General features: G+C 46.0%; 1 protein-coding gene across 1 annotated transcript; it reads left to right on the top strand.

Annotated features, from left to right (window-relative positions):
- Positions 1-162: 162 nt before the first annotated feature.
- LOC119371805 (protein-L-isoaspartate O-methyltransferase domain-containing protein 1) lies at positions 163-22,576 on the top strand. Its single transcript, XM_037642262.2, has 7 exons — positions 163-589; positions 3,214-3,429; positions 6,095-6,253; positions 11,540-11,749; positions 13,712-13,823; positions 15,784-16,085; positions 19,729-22,576. The coding sequence occupies exons 2-7, from the start codon at positions 3,217-3,219 to the stop codon at positions 19,831-19,833; spliced, it is 1,101 nt and encodes a 366-aa protein (XP_037498190.1). The 5' UTR covers positions 163-589; positions 3,214-3,216; the 3' UTR covers positions 19,834-22,576.
- The last annotated feature ends 818 nt before the right edge of the window (positions 22,577-23,394 follow it).

The raw sequence follows: 23,394 nt of genomic DNA, 5'->3' as shown, positions 1-23,394 counted from the left end.
AGGGGCCGCCGGAGAGGATCAAAACAATTAAAGTGCGGTTAACGTAATTGTCATTTGTTGTCAGGCGCGCCTTAATGTCGCGCTAATACAAGCGTTTAACCGTGAGCTTCTTGTAAGCTCTTGTTCCGCATTTCATGAATTATTTTTCTTTTGCGAGCCGCCATCTTGCAGTCCTTGTGTGATGTTTGTTTCGGAAGCGAGCGAGCTACTTTAGAGCAACGTTGCTTTAGAGGTTCAGAGTCGTGTGCGCTGTTACACTTATTGGCGTTTTGGAAATGCCTTTCTAAAACGAACCTTTAAGCGAGGCGTGCGTGAAAAAGACTGCTGGATCGGTGCCAGCACGGTCTCACCACTGTTTATTTTCTTGCGACCCACGCTCGATACCTGTCTCCAGCTGACTTCACACTTCACCTCAGCGCCTCAGCTAAGCGAGAGTCTTGGAGAGGAAGAAAGGGGCGAGAAAAGCCCGACATGCCTTCGTGATTTCTCCTACGATGGAAGCTTCTGAGAACCGACAACTGTGCAGCGACGTGCCACTGCTAGTCGTCAGTTGAAGCGCCTTAGCAACAGCGGCCGACGCAACTTTCGGGCAAGTTATAAAATCTCCGTGCGCACGCATCGGTCACTCCGCTGTTGAGGCTTAAAGGAACCCTCCCCGCTGTGTTTATCTCTTTTCCGCCGTGTCGTCTTTTCTTGCTTTGTTTTTCCTGCGTAACGTCGACTCGCGAGGCAGAACGCGCAGTTAGGTAAACGCGCTGCATTTTCTCAATTCAATCAAGGGCCACCTTTGTATTCGCGGCCGTAGATCCACCTGCTCCCACGAACCGTATCCATTGGCGTATGGTGGTCTAGCTTTTACTTTTTTTTTCTCATTGTTCGTGCCTTCCCAGCTGGTTTCATAGCACTGAATTGTGCGCGTTTCTCTCGTCGATGCGTTGTTGAAATGCGTAGTGCGTCTTCGGTTCGATTTCCACTTCGCGCTTCGCTTCTACGGTGCCGTCTCTTACCTGCGAATTTGCTGAACACCTTCTCATGCTATCTCTGTGCAATCTCAATTGGGCCTGTTTAACTATGTTTCATTCCGATATGAATCGTTTTTTCCGGCGATTTCTTATAAGCTGGCCCGTACGTATTTACAGTACCATGTTTGTCGTGTCTCTGCAGGTGAAATGCGCGCTCCAGTCGATTTCACTGCAGTAATCTAGTTGTCTTTATCCATATTTGTTGTTTGATATACCGATTTGGAAAGCGCATGTGAAATCAGTGTTGCCTTTAAATAATACCATAAGCGCTTCGTAATAGAGCGTAATTGTTGGTGCGCTGAAAGTAGTAACATTATAGTGGATGGGTTGCAATCATTACCCTTATCAATTATCTTATGTGTGGGACATACTATCGGAGACCAAGGTTGCCGGGGCACGATATTTGCGAAAGAGCGTGATATCTCTATCTGGAGAACGCGTAGCCTTGAATGCAGAGTTTCATCCTGTTGTAAGTTTTGTGACCTGCGCAGTTATTTATTTAAATTAGAAGGGTATGTGCATTAACAGAGCTGGAAATGAGTCCGTGGAGCCCGTGTCACGGAGGCAAAACAGTGTGCTTTTCTATTGCGATATAACAAGGAATTAGGGTTGTTTTTAATGTTGCTATCTTCACTTCCCATCAACAAGAAAAAAAAAGGAGGGGGGGTGGGGGAAGTAGGAGGACATATCAGTCAGCCAGAGTGCATGTCGAAATATCTCATTAGTACTGGAAAAGATTTCATAACATGCTGGGCTTGATATTTGGCTTTTTTTTTTAAATAACAGCTACGTGATATCGCTTGACGGATAGACAGTTTCACTAGACATGAGAAGACGCAGCAAAAGAAATACAGTAAAATCGCAACAAGTTGATGTGGAAACATCAGAGTAGCATCGCTGCCTGCCTTTCATTTTTGTTTATATTTCTTGCCTGCAAAGCCTCCTCGCAAGATGAGTGACTATTGCTGCTGCATGAGCATAAAGTCGCTCGTGCAGTACAAATCTGGTGGATAGACATGTGAAGGTTGCAGGTTCGGTCCCTGCCGGTGACAAGTTATCTGTTCGTCCCATGGGCGTCGGCAGGGGAGTGCAAAAGGGGCGCTTGCCCCTCCCTCAAGCCACACCAGCACTTGCCCCCACCCCCCCTTCTTCCCCTCCCCCAGCCTCGACTAACAAAGATAAACTAGCCCTTAAAAAGTAATCTTATTTCTTTCGGTTACTCGGTGTCATCTGCTGAGTTGTCTTGCTGTAAATTACATACGACTGTCTGTATTTGCTCAGTTTCTTTGCCACGTCTGTTTGAATATGCCACTATATTTTTGTTTTCTCTGTGTTCGTGTGCCTTTGGCATATTACGCCGATCTTCAGTGTTGACCAGTGCAGATAGATAATCAGGATCAGATTAACAGATCGGTTAAAGGGAGCATCAGCCTCAGTACTTCAACTGCTGAGGGTTCGTATGAAAAACCCAATCACAATTCTAATTGAAGGGGGCAGCACCGATATCCTGTCAGAAATTTATTCCATAGCTCAACCACTGATCGCAAGTGACCATCCTCGCTTACCTCATCCTTAGGGGAGGGGGGTTCAATTTCTGGTACATTCGCTTTCTGGTGTTTGTCTAGGCTGCATGCCATGTGTGGAGAGAAATTAAGTGCTTCCACTGTGAAATAAAACACTTGGTTCTTAGAGTGCACAGTTCTTTCTTTCACAAGTAATAGAGATGGAGATTTTGTAGTTTGTAGATTTGTGATAACTTCACAGGTAAATGCCAACCATACGCCTGTTAGGCTGTCAACATTAGGTAACTGAACAGAATAAAAGAAACATGTTTTTTCGAAGCAGAAATGCTGCGAACATTACACCAAGATGCAAGATTCCATTGTATGTATGTTCATCAGCATGTAACACTTCATCTGCGGATGAACTTGAAACAGAGCGTGAAACCTATAACAGTCCAAAAGTTTGGCATATAACCAATCACCGTGATTGTTGTCGTTATTATCATCATCACTGGTGCCAGGGACTACATTAGCTTCGGGATCCCAGGGATGGTGAGAGTAGTCAGTTAAATGCTGACCATTTAGACAGCTTTCAATCGCCTGTTTTCACATTCTTTCATGTCATCATCAATGGGCCTCTGAGACAAATTCAGCTCCGGGCCTCATAATTCTCTTAACTGACTCTGCAGGCAATGGGTGGCGCCGTCAGTGCGGGCGAAGACAACGACGAGCTTGTGGACCATCTGGTTGAGGCGGACTACATCCGTAGTCCGGATGTCGAGAGCGCCTTGCGCGCCGTTGACCGGGCGCACTACTACGCCGATGGATGCAAGGAAAATGCATATCGAGACCTGGCGTGGAAACAAGGGAATTTACACTTATCGGCGCCATGCATCTACTCGGAGGTGCGTTTGGCTTCCAGCGCATTTCGTGCATCACAAACCCTGTACACCGATCAGAACGAAGCGAGCGTGCACTAAAAGGGGCCATGACACCCAATTTTTTATCATAATCTGTGTTATGTGGGTTAACCCTTGTGTGCTTGCAAACAAGCTGGCGAAATTTTAGTGCATTTTGGTGGAGTGCCTAACTTTAACTGAATAATTTTATAAACATGTGAGTAGCCTGAGAGTTGGGCAGCACTGGCGCCCTCGTGAGCCATGATGTGACGATCTCCTTGCTGTGCGAGAGCTTGCATTCCTGGTGAACAATTTTGTTCCATGGTCAGCTGAGCGTGCGATGGAGCTATTTTAATTTTGTTCAGGTTGGCACTGAAATTGAACAATTTGCAGCAGCTGAAGCTTTACGTAGAAGATGGCGGCTCCTCTCCATGCAGCACTTGACATCACACGTCATGGCAAAATGGCGGTCGCCGGCAGTTGGCTGGTTTTATAGTCGGAAACTTCTAGGGCTTATTTTGGACTGAAATATCCTTTTACAGTTCATTTTTCGTACACGTGTAGGCATAACAGACCTTCTACTTCTATTTTTGCCGATAAACCGCGAATTGTTGGTTGATCGTGTCATGGCCCCTTTAAACTTGAAAGAAACTTATGGTTGGCACTATAAGGGCTACTGCCGGTCTCTCGTTTACATCAATGACCAGTGTGACAGGCTGCAGGTGTACAAACCGGAAAGGTTACTCCGCGTCCTGTGCATTGCGTCTGTTGTCGTTTAAATGCACAATGACTCATCGCTCCGGAACCTCTCGAATTGCTTTTCAATGTGAACAAGAGATCCCACGTAGTGGCCCTGGAACGTTATGTGCTTCCTGCAATCTTAAGCAAATGTTCATCTAATTTTGATCACATCCCGTCCTCACCTGAGAAGCTTTCGTTGAGCATTTCCCTAACTTTCTTTCATTGTAGTAAACAGCAAGATATGATGAACTGTGACGTCAAAGTAGATATTCAATTTCTGAGCAGTTTGTGACCGGCCATTCCACTTCCTAAACCAAGCTGGGAATCTAAAACAAGGTTGGTATTCTGATGCTTATGAGGTGTTCAGCTGTTTGCTCCTATTTGTCCTTAAACAGTGCAGTCATCCTTAAAGTTAAATAACGTGTTTGTTTTCTTCATGCATTTTATGCGCTTCAAAGTTGTCTTGCTTTCTTTCTCTTGTACAAAGGTTTGAATGTTTCTTGTAAAAACAAGAATGTAATGCTGTGCCACACTTGCCTTCCTATGAAATCTTTTGTGTGCATTCCAATAATTCCATACGTTGTCCACGAATATTTTTATGGAAATTTATTGGAATTAAATTGGATTCCACATATACTCCATAAAATCATACGGAAGTCATATGGAATGCTTCAGGAGGGACAGAATGTCTCGGCGTTAGAAACCATGAGGCAGCTGCATAAGTCTACGAACAAGTGAACATTGCTTTCATTATGGCTCCATTACTGTGAGGTTCTTCTAAAAATTTTATTTGGAAATATGATCGCTGAAAAGCATTGTATTCCACTCCAGTTATGTTCTCACTATTGAAAAAAAAAGGTTATGCAGAGGTTAAGGGAATATGTACTGCAGTTAGCACTAAACGTGAAAGCTGTAGGAAGTGTGGAGCTGTGATTCACCTGCCCCTCAGTGATGCTCGCGTTCACGGGCAAGCGCGCTGTAGTTCCAAACGTGCAGCCTGTTCGGCGTGCGTGGTGGGAAAGGAAACCTTCATTTGTGACGCATTGGCACCCTCCCCCTTTCGCTCCTCTTCATCTTCACTTTCCTTTCCCAAACACCTTGCTATAGTATACACGGCTATGCTATGCTCTACCCTCCTCCTTTCCTGCCTCCTCACCCCACTTCCCTTTCCCACTCCATGCTATACTGCACTACACATGGCTATTCTGTGCTTTACCCTCCCGCTCCTTCTTTCCTTCCTCCTCACCTCCCACTCCCCCATCCTTGATACACTATACTATACACGGCTATGCTATGCTTTCCCCTCCTCCTTTCCCTCCTCGCTCTCACTTCCCTTTCCCACTTCCTTGCTATGCTGTACTATACACAGATATGCCCCATTGTCCTTCCCTCCTTTGCACCCTCACTTCCCTTTCCCACCCAAGGCTATACTATACAGTGCTGGCTATGCTATGCTTTACCTTCTCCCCTCCCAATTCCATCCTCCTCACCTTCACTTTTCTTTCGTGCGCCCTTGCTATACTGTACCATACATGGCTATGCTATACATGGTCTTGCTTGCGTAGCACCAAGCAATGAGAGATGACACCGTACGATGACAGAATACAGCATATGACAGCCCGGGCTTCTAAAGTGCTGTGCACTTAATAGATTTAGCAAACTTCATTACAGCACCAAGGGCTCCTCCTGCCAACTGGCAGTAACAAAAGGCCTCGCAGCTTTTGACCGGCACTTGTGCCACATTATGCTCTACGGGGCACCTTGTGTTGCATAAAGTCCACGCGCTATAAAAACGAATTCTCCTTTCTCTCGCTGATTCGATAGTGAGATCTCAACTCTGGCAGGTTTGATGTGCTTTGATGGTTTGATGTGTGTTTGATGTGTGTTTGATGTGCAGTTTGATGCCCAAAAGCCTGTGTGTTTTACGCAGGTCTTGGAAGCACTGCAGTTGCGTCCAGGCATGACCTTCCTGAACCTGGGCAGTGGCACGGGATACCTGAGCACCGTTGCCGGCCTGCTGCTCGGTTCCAACGGTGTCAACCACGGTGTGGAGCTGCACGAGGATGTTGTGCAGTACGCACAGCTCAAGGTACAACTCATTGAGGAATAAGGTCTGCGTGAAATACTTGCCAAGAAATCATTTTGTCATTCCCTTGCCAAGAAATGACATCACATACGAGATCCGCATTGCTTGTCTTAACATTTTTCACGTTTACTTATATATGTGTGTGTGTGTGTGTGTAAAATTTTTGAACATGGGGTGTCAATTAAAAAAAAGAAATAAAACGCTTCATTTGGTAGACTAGTGACAGCAAAGAAAGGGCAAACTCGACAGCAATCATTGTGACAACCACAGCAACTGTCTGAATTGGAGGCTAAGCAGCTTGGTCAGCTGCTATTTATACATCATGCAAGATTTGTCATTGACTTGTACGAAAAAGCGTAAATTGCAGGGTTTAACATTATAAAGTAACTCTCGCACTATCAGGAGGTGGGGGAAGGTGATCCTTTAGGTTAAGTTTGACCATTTGAGTTTCCTTAACGTGAACGTAAGGGAAAGGGCACAAGCTCTTTTGCACTGCAGCCTCTGTGACTTGGAATCAAAACCGCTACCACGTGCTCGGCACTCAGCAGGTACAAAGGATAGATGGCTAGGCCAATGTTTGCAGACACTTGCAACGTCAGATGGGTGGCAAACAACATTGAAACTACAAATAAACTGAAATAGCTTAGTATTGGTGTGAGCAATCAGGGTGTCTACCGACCGGGAAAACCGGGAATTCTCAGGGATTTTGGGTAGTCTGGAAATTCTCAGGGAGAACTCAGGGAAATTGTGCTCCCATCAGGGAAAATCCACAGTAACTTTATTGAAAGGCAACGAAAGTCGCGGTAGCGCTGTCTCGATATTTTGTGAACGCATTTTTCAAATCAAATGGCCGCTGCGGCTGCGGGGAAGTGGCGCACCTCGATGCTCTCATTGCCTTCCGAGCGGTGAAGTGGGAGACAGTCCGGCTAATGCGTGGCATGCGAGAACCACGAACCACGACACATCGTATCACGCAATGTTGTCAGGGTGTCCTGTGACTACGCGGTGTAGTTCTGTATTCGTTCTCGCGCGTGCTGTGCGTTAGTGCCCGATATGGTGTTTTTGTTATCGCCGCGTATCAAGTAACAAGCATGATTAGTTGTAGAAGCGGTAGCAGTAGATGTAACGAGCTTGAGTTATCTTGCAAGCGATCGCGATCGTTCAGGAAGCGGATGTCTTCGACAAGGCTGGTATCTGGCAAGCCATGCGGATCGGCGAGAAAAAAAGATGACGCTTGTTGGCTGTTATCGGAGAGCTCACTCGCTCTAATCCCGAACTTCAAAGATGCTATTTAGGACTCCATGAAGAATATAATAAATTTCCAGGCGAGAGCTAGCGTAACTAACGGGCCCATTCACAGCAAATGAAAGCTTTTTTTTTTTCTTTTTTTCCCGATGAGGGCACTGCTGAAACAAGTTTTAGGCTTGGGGGCTGCAGCTCGCAATTACCAGCCACACCATGTGGATGTTTGCTACAGAGCCGAATTACAAAACTTTTCATAGCCAACGCATAGCGGCGACCGAAATTCGCGACCCCAGCACGGGTCCCGTTTGCTCGATTCGGTGCGCGATGTCGGAAAACAGTAACGTTTCCACCATAATCGGATGTGCCGTAATTCAGGCTGTTGCCGTGCTTTCATGTGATCTTAGCCTGCAGCTATATTGCTTTTTTTTGCGATAGCAATTTTATAGACACTCCGACACGAATTTTTTGCCTTCGCCATGATCTTCCTTATCAAGTCCAAATCGCGATTACATCACCCCGCGCGTCGTATGCTCCATCCGCGAGTGAAAGCGCGCGAGCGTTGCCGACGAATGGGGCTTAAGCAGAGATGAAACGAGCCGACCGTCTCCTTCGCGCGATGGGCACATGGAGATTGGAGGCGGCGGGTTGGGGAGGTGCTGGGGGCTGCGTAGGTCCGACAGGAAGTGCGTACTTTGTACCAGCGGGCGAGGTCGCGTGCGCCGTGGTATCTTTAGTGGGGATCAGCAGACGGCTCATACCTTTGTAGGTGTTGTGCTGTAATGGCAAAACTTCCGTTGAAGCCATAGCAGTGGCGGATCCAAAGGGGGGGGGGACGTAGCGGCGATTCCCCCCCTCCCCCTTCAGTGCCTGTCGTCCACCTACTTTGTCAGGCTGCCTGTTGAGTTTGCCCCCTTTTTCAGGTTGCTTTGCCTGCCACTGCCCAAAAGGGGTAAAGAGAATCTTGTTCCTGCTCTCTACCTCTCTCATCGCTCTACCTTTTCCTGCTTCCCTATGCACATTTACAATGAAGGCTTCTTAGGCACTGCCATAATCCCCTCTGGGCTGTTGTAAATATGCGTGACCCACCAAAATGCACTGCTGAGCGGGGGCTTCAGCCTTTGTAACCCCACCCCCCCCATTAGGTACCTGAATCCGCCTTTGAGCCATAGATAGGGCACTTCTCTTAGTGCAGCGGCTGCGTTTCTTGAAGGAGCGAGCTGCTAGCCTATATTCATATAAAATTCCCCTCTGTTGCTATCGGATTTACTATTTTGCTCTCGCGGTGAAACTGTGACTCTTTTTTTCTAACGTGGGATGGTTTTCGATGTCTTGCGTTCCTGGAGAGCAAATGGTTCGGCTGGGCAACATGGTAGTAAAGGTGTTGCATTGCTCTGGGCAACGCCCAAGGATTTGACAACAACCCGCAGCAGGAGAACAAGCGCAATTCCAAAGTGCATTAAACCCACATTTGTTTCGTATTTACATGTGACACTCTGGCAAGGCATTTAACTCAGATTGCTGCACCTCAGGCTCAACAAAATTGACTTTTTTTTTCAAGAAAAAAGTAAGAAAAGTTTTTTCATGTTGCCATATTAGTCGAGCATTCTTGTGGCATTTTCAGTTTAAGAGTAATCCTTCAGTAACTATGCCTTGCATGAAAGGTCGAATTTCACATTAACGAAGTTTCGATATAACGAAGTGAGTTGCCGCTTTTACCAACTTCGCTATATTGAGGTTTAGCTGTTCTATGTACTATTCAAATGGGTTTAAGTCGTTTTTGTTTTCTAACGTGCGTACAGTCGACGTCCGATTTCCCGGACCCTCAAGGGACCGCGAAAACGTCCGGAAAATCGGGCAGTCCAGAAAAACGAATGCACGTGAAAACGCACATTTTTGGTAGGTATTTTTCGCTGACGGAGAGTGTCACAGCCGGAGTACAAGATTCCCATAGCAATTCAGCCAATGCATTGTTTAGGTGGCTCTGAAAAGAGCCGTTTATAAAAAAAAAATATGACGTGGCCGGCACTACCTCATAGGTCAGCACTTGGGCGCAAAGAAGTCGCTTATTTTCTTTTGCACGGTCCGCTTGCCCGCTATTATGTCTGCCTCAATTTCAGTCAACGTCATGTTGCCGCTGTACACCAATGACAGTGTCATCAGTGCTCGCATCAACTCCGTGTTCGTTGGCTGTGTAGGAGCTGGCTCTTCGTTCTCGGTGTCGGAGGCATCGGAATCCTCCGTAACTTGATGAATGATTTCGTCATCGGTGTCATCGGTCAACTCCGCACATAGCTCGAGGTCTTTGTCAGCGTCGGCGAAGCCCTCAAGGGTTATCTCGGCTGGAATCAACACGCCGCCAGCGCGCAGATCGTCGAAGGCAACGTCCGCGGATGGCAGTTCGTCATCGTGAGCCTACGAGGTGGCTTTGTGCGCTTCGAAGGCGCGGACGAAGACGAAGGAGCAGTCGGTGCCATTGCTGTAAACGGCGAATCCGCTCGACGAAAAGCGCAGCACGAAACAGCTAGGAACTCGGTGGATGTTGAAGGTCGGGAAACGTGATCACTGAAGATATCGCGCAGCAGCAAACGATCAATCGCAGACACGACCGCAGAGCTGGCACAGCTGACAAAACAACACGACAACACGTGAACGAACACAGTGAGGTTTGGCTTGGCTAAGCTACGGCTGGCAACGGATTGACACGTGCGGTTTCGAGGTTACGGCAGCCGCGGCGCGGTTGTAGCGCGGTGCGGCGTTGCTGCTGATGCGAGTATGGTGGGTTCAATGATATGAAAATGAAAACAACCAAAATGGCGGCGTCGGTGGTGACTTTGGGTCGGCGGTTAACAGTTAAAAGTCCGGGAAATCGAATGGCGAAGGCTATAAGCGTCCGGAATTTCGGACTTTTTAATACATTGACTTTACGGGGAACTTGACGGTGCCACAGATGAGTCCGGGAAATCAGGCATGTCCGGAATTTCGGGCGTCCGGGAAATCGGACGTCGACTGTATTAGAGAGTGACATCACCGAGCGATATGGTCTCTACCCATCTTGACATAAAACAAAGTTCTGCTTCACTCAGGGAATTTTAGCGAAAACGCTCAGGGAAAACCTGGAAAACTCAGGGAATTTAGAAAAGTCAACTCGGTAGACACACTGGCAATGAACAAAAATGATAACCGCAATACAAGTACAGTATTAGGTAGTCAACTCACTGACTGGATTGATAGTGATTGAAGACAATGATGTTTTAACAACGGATAGGCGACAGTAGGATTGAAGACAAGGATGTTTGAACAACGGATATGCATCACTAGCCATCATATAGTCAACATTGGCCATTGCTGATAGAATACAAGTAAAATAAATTGAAACCCTGACACTTCTTGATAAATATAGGATAAGTATAGTGATAACCGGATGCTTGAAAAACACCTGATAAATTGAAACCTGCTAAGGTATAGCCACAAACTTGACCTTGCACCATTTCATCCATTTACTAACTTATTTAAGTACAGCTTCTTCCCTAAAATTGAAAAATGGAATTTACTACCAGGTGCAATTAGGTCGTTGCCATTAGAGGAATTTTTGTTTATGTCAACCTGATTCGTGCTGGATTAATAATGCCCATCGTTTCTTTAAAATTAGGTAACATGATCCCTACCCTGTTGTAATGGATTTGTGTTTAAAAATGTTCTGATGTGTATGCAGTATATAAACACACTCCTGCGACAGCCCACATGGGCTGCAGTATGTATAAATACAATAAAAAAAGTAATAATAACAATTAAATACACCAGCTTCTACTCGAGACAAGTTGCATTTGGTTGGAAATTAACATTGACATTTTGGACATCGTATTGAAGGTACAAAAAGGGGTATAAGACAGCCGCGAATATATTGTGGTCAAAAGATATGCGTTCCATCAATGCTGATCTAGCGCAGTGCGTTGATATTGTGCAAACTGTTCTTTAGGTGTTCTGTGCTTTTGCCAACAGTGCATGGAACCTCGTAATTTTTTTGTTTTTTTACTCTCTTAACAGGTGTCGCAGTTCTTGCGGTCTAGCCACGCTCTCGAAGAGTTTGACTTCTGCGAGCCGCGCTTCGTCGTGGGCAACTGCCTCTCGCTAGAGACAAATGGCCGCCGCTACGACCGAGTCTACTGCGGAGCCTCTTGTCCTGTCGAGAAAGTGGCCGTCCTCACGGCCCTCCTCAAGATTGGAGGCGTGCTCGTTATGCCCTGCAACGATCAGGTAAATGATAATTACCGGAATTAATGTCAAATTAGAAAGGTTCACCGTACTAGACATACAACACGAAAGACAACGTGGAAGTGATGAACTCTTCAACTTGCAGCATTTATCAGATTACTCTCATTCGCTTCTTACTACACTTTGCAGTGCTTTAGTGGATGTTAGGCTTCTTGTATGATGCATGGAGTTATGAGGCGCACCAGTTGCTTTTAAGGGGGGGACCCTGCTTCGGAGACATATTTCTTTGTTTTTGAGTAAATCTTTATGAAACTTTCGCAGCTTGTGTATTTTTATGTCCTGATTTCAAATATGCAATTATTTTTCTAATACACTATGCTGTTTTCAAAATATAATATATCTCATGTGTATTGTTCGGAGCAAGATTTATTTATAACTTGTGAGAGTTATAAAGCAAATCAGCATATCACAATAAGCTGGAATGAATGCTGTATGAAATAAAACAAGAATGGATGTTCTAGGCCCATTTGAACAAAAGTTATGGTTCGTTGGACACTTCGCAAGTGAGCGCTGTCAAGCTCGGTCAAACTGGGATCAAGCTGGGAATGTTCAACGTACCATAACTTTTGTTCAAATGGGCCTAGAACATCCATTCTTGTTTTATTGCGTACAGTATTCATTTCAGGTTATTGTGATATGCTGATTTGCTTGTTAACTCTTACAGTTTAGAAATAAAGCCTGCTCCTAACTATACAAAAACTATTTAATAGTTTCAAAACTACATATTGTATTAAAACAATATAATTGCATGTTTGAAATCAGCACAGAAAAATACATAAGCTGTGAAAGTTTCATAATGATATGCTCAAAAACAAGAAACATGTTTCAGAAGCAGGGTCTCCCCTTAAGTGCGGAGCACTTTAGGGGCCCGGGCTGTCGTATGCTGTCATCACTTGGTGTAATGCAGGCAAAAAAATGTATAAAAATGAGGAAGCAAGCGAGAAATAGAAAGAGAGAGAAAGAAAGGGAAAAAAATAGGAAGAGAAATAGAAATAAATAGAAATAAAAAGAGAAAGAAAACAGAAAAAAACTGGAAAAGAGAAAAAGAAAGAAAGAGAGGAAAAAAGAAAGAGAAAACCTAAGGCAGACAAAGAAGGCTGCCCAGCTCGGCACTTCTTTCAGGCTTGGCGCTACTAATGCGAGGCTGCCTTAATTTCCTTTACTTTGTTTGATTTTTTTTTCCACCATTCATGTTGAAATTGATGTTGACGCTCACTTTTTGTGTTTGATGAGGCATCTAGGGCTTTCACCTTAAAGGGGTCCTGAACCACTTTTCAAAATAATCATCAAATAAAGCTCAGTATCGGAATTTATTGCCTCACAAATCGATCGCCGCAAAAAAGTTTTATAATCCATCAAGAACAAGCAAAGTTACGGGGGTTCGTCGCACGCTTTAAGCGCTTTCTCTCTTCTCTCGCCCTGACGAACGCGTGAGAGCTACACAGTGAGGGCAGCGTGGGGTAAAGAAGGTGCGTCAGCGTGCATCATGAAACTTGATCGTTCTCTCAGTGGGATTCTGGTGTACGCTAGTGTTGCTGCTGTGTAATTTAAGCACACTAAAGGGCACGTCGCCAGTGCATGGCAGCACCCTGTGGCAAGAAGTGCATATGATCCGAATGCTGCTCTTGGTTTGTCAGCTATCAGCCAGTAGCAGCAGTCTGCTTAATAATGAAATGGAGCTGAGGCTGGCCCTCCAAAGATAGTGAGTATGGACCTCTGCATGAGAAGAGGGCGCCAGAGAAAATGGCAGCTTTGTGCTTCGCTTGTAAACTCACCTCGCTGCGTCTGACTACATGATTTGGCTAAGCTGTTCTGTTGGCTTTCTGCTTTACGTGTAGTATTTTCACCAAGCATGAGGGGTGGTTCATGGACTCCCTTCAAAATGACGTGAAAGCAATGTGGTCATCCCAGAAGTTGGTCTCTGTTCTCGCCGGCCTTCAACAGCTGGTGCAGGTGAAGCGCACGGCCGAGGACATCTGGGTGGAAAAGAACATCCTCCCCGTGTCCTTTGCCAGCCTCGTGCCCCCGCAAAGGGATGGTGCTGAAGTGGTTCTGCGTAAGTAGCCACTGCCACTTTATACCACCTTTCTTCTCGGCTGAGAGCTTCTATATGCTTGCGAATGAGATGTCGAATGAGAAGTCATTTAACAAGGAATATCACTGGGGCTAACGTTTTGACAAGTCTGCCTGCAGAAATCTTGGCTCGGCAACTTGAAGTCTCCATCATCTCTCAAACATCTTTTTTTTGTCTCGATTGAATTTATACAATTGCACTAGGCTTATGTGAATGTCACTTTTTTAGTTTGAAGCAAAGTCGAAGCAAATGCTAATTAATGATTTCGAAGCGGATTTGAATAATAGGGGGATTTGAGTAGTAGTAGTAGTAGTAGTAGTAGTAGTAGTAGTAGTAGTAGTAGTGGTAGTAGTATTAGGGTGCTAGTTGTAGCTGGTAAAATCTGTTATTTTTTAAAATTTGCCATACTTAGCCCATAAAATCCTGTATAACACACTTTTAAACATTTAAATTAACTAATCGGTTTCAGATTTCCCCTGAATGGGTGGTTTCACGGCATAGCTGCTGATGTCACCTTTTCAGGCAGGTTACATGTGGTAACCCGCCTTCTATTCGTTTATTTGTTTATGCTGAAGTGAATTTGAATACAGTAAAAGCTCGTTAATTCGACTCGTTAATTCGGAAAATCGGTTAATTCGGACACGTCATCTGGTCCCTGTAAATATATGCATCACTCTATGAGACTGGGCGCTCGTTATTTCGGACAGATTTGACGACAAATTGGATAATTCGGCGACTTTCGGGCCGCTGGCGAGGCTCGAAAACGAAAAAAGAACCATTCGGAACAAAAGTGAAGCTCAAACGCAGCATCGCCATGGACATCAATTATCGGCTTGGCTTGACTTGAGACTGGTTGAACGCCTTTTCTTCGCGCGTGATAGCGTTAATAGCGTGTGGGTTTGGCGCGGTGTCATTTTTGTTGCTTTGTTACCGTTGGTGTGCTGCATCGTTGAACGCTGTTTTATCGAGGAACAATTCTGTACGGCTCCTTTAGCTTGATCGTTGCTGGTGCTTTTGTACTGACTTCTCGTGTGAACTCACTCTCCGCCGATGGCAACGCCGGCGAAGCGGCCCAAGTACGAGGCCAAGGACTTCACCACCAAAGTAGAAGTTTTGCGTGCCCTGAAAAATAGGCTCTCCCGGCAAGAAGTAGCTCCTGTGCCATGACGTCGGCAAACAATACGACGTGAGTCTCCTGAGCACAGTTAGCACTGTTCGCGTATGTGTGGCAGAGCACGCCTGCGCACTCCATTGCCAACTGTTTCAGGCACAGTGGCTTTGTTGTACCCGACTCCAGCGATGCCGCATTGGCCGAAATGTCGCCGAACGACGGTGCCGATGACGGGCAGGATTTCGGAAGTGTTATGCCTGATGCAGTGACACTCGACGATTATATCGGCATTGATGGCGTTGCCACTGCCGGCTCTCTGACTGATGAGCAAATCGTCAAGGAAGTGATGCATGGCGACGAATCCGAGAACGAAGAGCCTGAAGAGGAGCAGCCACACTATGAGCCACACAGGCCCCCCTCGTACTGTGAAGGATGCCTCAGAGGCCCTCGTCGTCCTTAAAGAATTTTGTTTTGGCACTGCAGACAGCATACGAGCTGCTGAGCACCTTGAAGGGCTCAGAAAAATTGTGTCCGCGTGAATTTCTGCTCGAAAACAGAGACGCATCCGCGATTACCTTGTACAGTAAAGGTATGTTGAAAAAACTGTTGCATTTATTGCGTTTATTTCGACCATTCGATAATTCGGACATTCGGTTAATTCGGACATTTTTTCCGGTCCCTAGAAATCCGAATTAACGAGCTTTTACTGTACTGTGCATGCATTACTCGTTAACGCTTTCCTTACCACACCTTCAGGCATCTATTAGCCCACTTTCTGGTTTGAACCGCCGCTTTCGAGAACTTCCGTGCCTTACCCGTTCTCTTGGGCAGCCGACTATCAGCCTAGCAGCCTCCAGGAGCTGAGCCGCGGCGTGATCCGTCGCCTTCTCCGTGCCCGGCTGGATCGGGAGAAGATCGTGAAGCCTCGCCGCCGTCTGCAGCCTCCACGCCTGCGCAGCAGCAGCAGTGGCAACGCAGTAGTGCCCTTCAGAGGCACCGGAAGTGGCACTTCCACCGGCGGTGACTCCGGCAGCAGCAGCGGCGACGAACCGCACCGCAAGCGCTCGGCCGGCGGAGAGGGCTCAATCCTGTGGAAGCGCGCAGCTCTCGACGACGTCTGCCCGCAGGCCCTGGTAAGGTGGAACGTTTCGCGAACTCCTTGAAGTGTGTGATGCCATCAGCAGGAGTGAACGAACATTTATTGAGTTGTGTTAAGCCCACTGCCCTCACACCTGCAATTCTGGGTGGTGTTTTGGAACAGTAGTCGTGGGAGCGAGGGTGCATAGATGCGCTGGATACAGGCAGGACAGCCTAAGGACAATAAACAGATACCACTATAGGCATATGTGGTGGACCAAATGTTACACAAGAAAACATGCCTTTTAGAGGCGCACTACCTTGCATTGCTCTGATACTGCTGCAGCCTTCTGTCACTTTCAGGTAATTTCAGAAGAAAAAAAAGTTTTCCTGCTCACCTCTGGCTTCCTCCAAAACTGGCATTCCACTATGACAGGCAGTGCCTGTCAGTTGTGTTCTCCTGTGCAATCGAGACTTAGCTCCTTATGATCAAGTTAGAGTGTAGTGGCCTATTCGCTCGCTGAAGAAAAACGCTATCAAATGAACCAACTATGATTACCTTTAGATGCTTCTCTTTTGTTTTTTATACAATGCGTCTCTCCCAATAAGCACTTGAAGACAACTTCAGAAAGTTGGAGCACTGCACAGCCTTCATTGGAAGCAGTAGACCATGTGCAAAACTCGCAGGTGCAGTACTTCTCAGCCCGTCTCGCATAACCGAGATGGCAAACGTCAGGCTATTATACACTGAAACCTCGTTATAACGAACACGGATATAACGAAATATCGGTTATAATGAAGTAAATGAAAGATAGTCTTGCTATATGTACAGTGTTAGGAATATACGTTTATAACGAATTTTTGGATATAACGAAGTTATTTTCGTGTAAGATGTAACTTCGTTATAATGAGGTTTGAGTGTAGTTATTAAAGGGATACCGAACAAAACTTTTACTGCCGAGATTTCTAGCCAAATTGAAAAATTGGATGCTGAAATCTGTCGACACAACCTTCATTTCAGACAGAAACTAGTGGAAAATAATGAATTTCATGCGTTTTTCACAAACTGCCACGTCTAGTGGCCGCACCGTGAACCAGAGGACGTGACGCTTAACATCCCAGGAAACGGGCATGCCAACCTTGCCAGCCGTTGCTCGCATCTCTCAACCATCTCCGCTCCCAATCCGGTTCCTCTACTCGGCGCAACTTTTCTTGGCAGTACTGTGGAAACTACAGAACCGAAACGCTTGCCCGAGTGCGTGCCATGAAATAGTACTTATTTTTATTTTCAAATTTTCAGAGTTACCTAGATCAAATTGCTAAAGCTTTCTTCATTATAACTATATAACAAGTATGGGAAGCCGTTAGTGGAGAGAAGTTATCGTACACTTTAAACTTTTTCTTTTTTTTTTTTCATTTCTTGTTCAGCACCACGTTTTCCGCACGCCTGTCTTGCAATAAACATGGCGTCCCAGATGCCGGCTGTGCCATGTGCTGCCGCAAACTGGCGTTTCGTTCTCCGACAACGATATATATACTCGAAATGTGACAGAAAGTGGCTGTCAAAACAGGCCAAGCAAGTTATCTGCAACGTCCATGCTGGAATAAGGTGCCATCAGCCCGAATTGTTGACGAATGCTGCGAGCAAGCAAAACTGGAACTGGAACTGAATTCGGCTGCAAGCTGCCGGACTACTGCGTAGTAACACAAATGTGCGGGTGCCCCGCCTCCATAGCCTTCTCTCCACTGTCAAGATAAGTTGTTGCCGAGTGTAGAACCACTAAGATTGGCACCGGCAGCTAATAGTCTCCCGGGTGGGCCACGGCTGAGCAATTTTGTGGAAGGGGAGAGTGGGGTGTAAAGAGGAGGTCAAAGAAAGGAAAATAGCAGAACAGGAAAACGTGCACCCTGCATTCGCTGCAGGGATATTCGATGTCATGGCCATCGATGTGCTGCCCCTCTTGCCCTGACGTGTAGCCACCGCTTGCTGACGATCCACCAAAAATACAGGCAGCTGTTCAAAAATATATGAAATAATGTCTGTTTGTTGGAACACTTGCGTTTTATGAATGGCTTTTTGATGTTTTCGTCATTTTTTCCTATTTTTGTTCAGTATCCCTTTAAGGCGTTGGTGCGGTGGCCGGTGACATCACTGCTTATGCTGTCTATTTCCAGCACCATCTAAGCTTTCAGGGCGTGTGCCTCGGTTTTCACGCTGCTAGGGAATACGTGGTAGCGCAGTAAGAAGTCCTTGCATCATTGACCACCTTGCTCAGCAACAAATTTTACATTCGCATGGCTACTTTCTTCTCTCTTTTTTTTTTGTAACATCCAGCGTAAATCTAACACTCTCTGTGTAACACCCAGTGTGAATGCAATGCCCAATGTGGACGTAATGCCTTGTGTGCATGTAACGTCCAGCGTAAACCTAACACTCACCGTAAATGTAACGCCTGGTGTGAATGCAGTGCCCGACGTGAAAGTAAGGCATGATATGAACGTAACACTCAGCATAAACCTAACACTCGATGTAAATTTGTCACCCAGTGTGAACGTAACGCATGATCTAAAGAGTGACGTGAACATGCACCGAGTGCAGTTGCGGTTGAGCGTCTTGGGGATGTTCGCATCGGGCACTATCTTGAGCGATGGCCTTAAAGGGACACTAAGGACAAATGACAATTTATATCAGAGTGAAAAGTCAATGTGTGTGAACTTCTAAAACATCAATAGTATCAACAGCAGTGCTCTACTAATCGAGAAATTAAGGTAAATGTAGGACCCTATATGTGCCACGTGTGAGACATATCGGAAATGGTCCCGATAACGTTAAGAGTCCTGAGTACAGTTAACCGCTAGTAATCAAACTAGCTGCGATAAAAAAAAGAACCTTCCATGAATCACAACTTCCATGAATCACAAGACGTTATAAAATGCTGCTTGTTTGTTTCGGTTTGATTCATGGAAAAAAGTACCGCTTGGTGTCACCATGGAGAACAACGCGAGGGGTTAAAAGTTCTGTTTTCTCCGAGCTGCGCGTCTCAGTGGTAGTTTTCGGTATCGCGTACTGCTGCGTGTGCATGGCTCTCGCTATTTTTGCACTGATGATACTCTACTGCTGCTTCTGGCCAAGCTAAGCTCAGTTACAGTGAACTATACAGTTTCGAAGTGGCTCGTGGCTGCGTCTTGGCAAAGTTGATGGTCGGTGTTGCGCAAGAAACCGTAGCATCGGCGTCCGGGCAGTAAAGGCTGGCAACGTTGGCCACGGTAAATGCTACGTCAGAAGGCTCCTTCAGGCGGGCGACTTGAAGTGCGCTAACGCTGTGCGGACCACTAAAACATGATTTTCTTTCAAAATGAGCATTTCCTTGGCATGTAACAAGCACTATGATGTTTCTAGAATGCTATTTCAACAATCAACGTCGACTTAATATTTGCCTTTAGTGTCCCCTCAAGTTCTTTATTTTTATTCAAAGATTACCCTGCATTGCCCGAAGGTGCTACAGCAGTGGGGTTACAGCATTGACATAAACAAATCTTCATTTTTACAGCACACTTGCATTTGAGACAACTCGCTCCACTCTCTTTAAGTTAAAGCCTTGTGTTAACGCACATTTCTCAGTGCACGGAAAATCTGGCTAAAGGTTTGCGGACCTGTAAGGGACTGCTGGTTTGATTGCTGTGCCCATCACTGTGCAGCAGCAGCAGCTGCAGGAGCGTCCCCCCTTGCTGCGCCAGAGGATTCTCGAGCTGCCCCTGCCACCTCGGCTCAAGACGTACCTGAATTTCGACCGGCAGCTTTGATTGCCTGCTGCCATCCACGGCGACAGTCGTCCACCAACCACACCGCAGGGGCATTGCCCACACACTGCGTCACGGCGGCGACAGTCCGAGTACTTTAAAAGTCAGCACGACTTGTCTCCCGTTTTTATTCTAATGCTCCGGGAGCTCAGTTGTGGAGAGCGGCGAGAGCGCACTCGTCTGTGCTTAGAAAACTTATCCTTGGTGCAGTGACGGCCTTTCCTCTGAGCTCGCTCCGAGCCGGATGCTCTGACAGAGGCCCAGTCGTGCAATGCTCTCAAGTCAGCATCAAGAAGTCTGCTTTTCTGTGATGGCGGTGTTCCGAAGACAAAATGTGCCGTTGGTATTGTGGGTCGGTCGAGTTGGCCGCTCTCGTACGAAGCACGTGCTCGGTGCTTAGCGAGCATTTTACTGAAGTGTTTTATTAGCCACTGGCAGATTCTTTTTTTAGATGATACGTATGTTGATATCCTCTTGCTCTACGATAACGAGAGGTGTGTCAAAGAACGCGCACTTTTCTGACGAAGATGTGTACTGTGGCTCGTTCTGTTTCATGCTTGGCATGCCGCTGTCTCGACGCCGTGCGGCTTTGTCTGCAATGCAGAATCTGTTGCTTTGAAGGAGTACTGTATTTTGCCGCGTGCACTGCACACCGGAAAATTATTGAAATTCTCTAGTACAAAATCGGGAGCTGCTGGAAGGTGTTCTGCGTTTTGGTTCGGCTGCGTGGACCAAGAACTCCACAGTGGCGTGCACTGCGCGGCTGCGGGACTACCCTTCAGAACCTCAGCAGCAACTGGTGGCATGAGCAATCACTTCTGGGGCTTCACCCCATGCTGAAAGTTGGGCTGCGTTGCTTTTACAGTGATTTCAGCTTTCTTATGTGCTTGTTGTTTGCACAGGTTGCGTACACTCAGTTTGTTTTTTGCATCCGGTTATTTGGTCATGTGCATGGGTAAGTCATGTGTATGGAAATATTACGTAGACTTGTCAAACAACAAAATGGTTATCCTGTTTGACAAGCTTAAATTTTGAAAAACGACAATACTGCTTGTAATTTAAGTGCGTGCTTCAGAACAAGACATTGTTCTTGATCCGTTGCACTTTCTTTTTTTTTTCCGGTGACAACCATTGTAGGTGAACAATTGCCTTGCAGTTTCGGAGAAAGCCACATCCATGTCTGCTCATTTGTATAGTTTCTATTTACGTTTTCTCCAGATTTATCACTTGTGCCTTATGTTACTTGTTCGTTTCTGTTCCCGGCTTCCTTCCTTTTTTTTTACACACACAAAAAAAAAAGTCTGAAGTGTGCAGTATGTTGTGCTACTAAGGGAACCCAGTGGCTCTTTTGGCTGAACTACCAACTTCCTGCGCTCAAGTTCCCTAGAGAACTTGGAACAGTGCGATGGGTTTTGTTTAACGCCATGCTTGAGTGCAGTACCTGCCCTTTTACGTTTTTTCCAGACTAACTAGATGAAAAGAGTGCTTTGTATGCGACAGTGTGAGAGCCCAAATCTAATTTATTTCAGTGATGGGAGTGGTGGCATCATCTGTCAAAGGCAAGACACACGTTACGTACTGTTACAGCCATGAGCAATATGAAAGGGAACACTAGGTTCGTGTTTAGGTAACATACATGTGATGTGCAGATAAGAATCTGACATATTGACTTGCAACGGATACCTCTTCACTTGAGCATGTAGTGTTCTGAACATTTTTCTTCTTGGCAATTGCGTTTTGTCACTACGTCTATTTGAAGTCAATTTCTGTGTTCCCTTTCATATTGTTCATGACTGTACAGGAGGGGCAGTTGCAATGTTCAGAGTAATATGGCGCCACTAGTGAGAGTGTGTTGTTCTTGTTCCATCACACAACATGCACCTGTTGGCTAGTGTTCGTAAAACTAACGTTTCGCAAGTATCGTCTGTGATTGGCTGTTGCTGTGACGATTTGTTTCATCACGTCTATTGCTGTCACGATTGGCTGGCACGTGAATGTTGCTGGCTGATGGAGGAAGTACAGTTATGCCAGGAAGATCCTTCTGAACATGATAATGAAACCTCGATACGGTGAATTCATGTATAACTAATTACAAAGTTGATAATAGTCTTGCTATTATCACACTGTAATGAACATATGGTAATAACGAATTTTCGGATATATCGAAGCCATTTTCTTCTCATGCGCAACTTTGTTACAGTGAGGTTCAATTGTAAACGATTTACTTTTAAGAAAGCTGTATCGAGTACTGTACCTTTCCGTGATATTGCACAAGTCATGAAATGCTTCCTCAGTGTGAAATTTTAAGCATGAACCAGTGAACAATTCTTCTGAGCCATCAAAACGGAGTTACCTTAGCACAATACTTGGCATGCTTCTCCGCGAAGCCGGATCGTACAGTGTTGCCATCTTGCAGCCGCAGTTGCATAGTGGCTGCCAACTGAGGAGACGCCACCCCGATGACAATGTGGCAAGCCAAGTACAAAACAGAGCACAGGAGATGCGTACTTTGGCCGCATGCTTCGCAAGCAGTGCAGCAGAAAAGAACTGTGACGTGGCCAAAGCAAGCGACTGTGTGTGTGTGCGTGTGATCTCTGGCCCAGACTTCCCAGCCACAATAGATCACCACTTTCTTTTTCTTCCTCGCTTGATTTAGTGCCGAGCTATTAATGTGGCCACCTGGTGGTCACTGAGGGGCCCGGCAGCTCACGTCCAGTGTAAGTCATAATAAATGATGAAAGATAAAGCTTTGTGTTCATGTTTTCTTTATTCAAAACTCGCGCAGAGACGCTGAAGCAATATACCTACTTTCTAGGTTATAGAAACATTACCAAATGCTTCTTGCTTGCAGAAAGATGACGTACCATGTTTTATACTTGGCAGACAGCACCGTGGAAACTACAAGAGTAGATGCACCAGTAGATCATTGCCAAGATCGGCGACTTGTTGTGCTGGACAGTCTGAGACTGATTTTCAGCATCAGGAAAAGAAAACGTCGCTTGTCACAAGCTAATTGAAATGCAAGGTTACAGGAGAATGGAGGGGAAGGCATGTAGATGTCAAGTATCGCTCCTTTCTCCTTTCCTTGCTCCTTTTCTTGCTGTTAAGTGATCATAGTTTTATGGTCAGTACACGGCATCAACGAACTAGCCCAACAGCGAGTACCTCTGAGAGCCATGGGTGCCGTGAAACACTGCCATTGCAACGTGGCTGGAATGAATACAAGCAGCACTGAAACACTGCTAGCATTACAACACAACCGTGGAAGTACAGCGCGACTTGGGAGAGTTGGCAGAGTCGCTAAGCATACTGTTGCAGCAGACGAGAGCTCCAGCGTGAGCACGCCAGTCGCGTCGTCGGTGCGATTGCACCTGCTTGCGCGGTAGAAAGCTCTTCAGTGTGAACGCACGTCCAGCGGAGTTTCATGGTGACGTTTTTGACCTACGATGCTTTCTGCAGAACAACCGTTTCGTATATTTGAGCCGTACAGATTTTGGACTTCAAGGTTACATCACATGATGTTATTTGTGTGCCTTTGTGCTCCCAGTATGGGACATACTAGTG

Source organism: Rhipicephalus sanguineus, chromosome 10, assembly GCF_013339695.2.
Source record: "Rhipicephalus sanguineus isolate Rsan-2018 chromosome 10, BIME_Rsan_1.4, whole genome shotgun sequence".
In the NCBI taxonomy this organism is placed as follows: Eukaryota; Metazoa; Arthropoda; class Arachnida; order Ixodida; family Ixodidae; genus Rhipicephalus; species Rhipicephalus sanguineus.
The sequence above is the reverse complement of the archived record's forward strand: the minus strand, read 5'-3'. Positions and strand labels throughout refer to the sequence as shown.

Bases quoted from the DNA above. Each gene is read 5' to 3' on its own strand.
- LOC119371805 (XM_037642262.2), top strand. From the start codon at position 3,217: ATGGGTGGCGCCGTCAGTGCGGGCGAAGACAACGACGAGCTTGTGGAC. The intron at 13,824-15,783 runs GTAAGTAGCCAC...TCTCTTGGGCAG, and splicing joins TGGTGCTGAAGTGGTTCTGC to CCGACTATCAGCCTAGCAGC. The intron at 16,086-19,728 runs GTAAGGTGGAAC...ATCACTGTGCAG, and splicing joins ACGTCTGCCCGCAGGCCCTG to CAGCAGCAGCTGCAGGAGCG.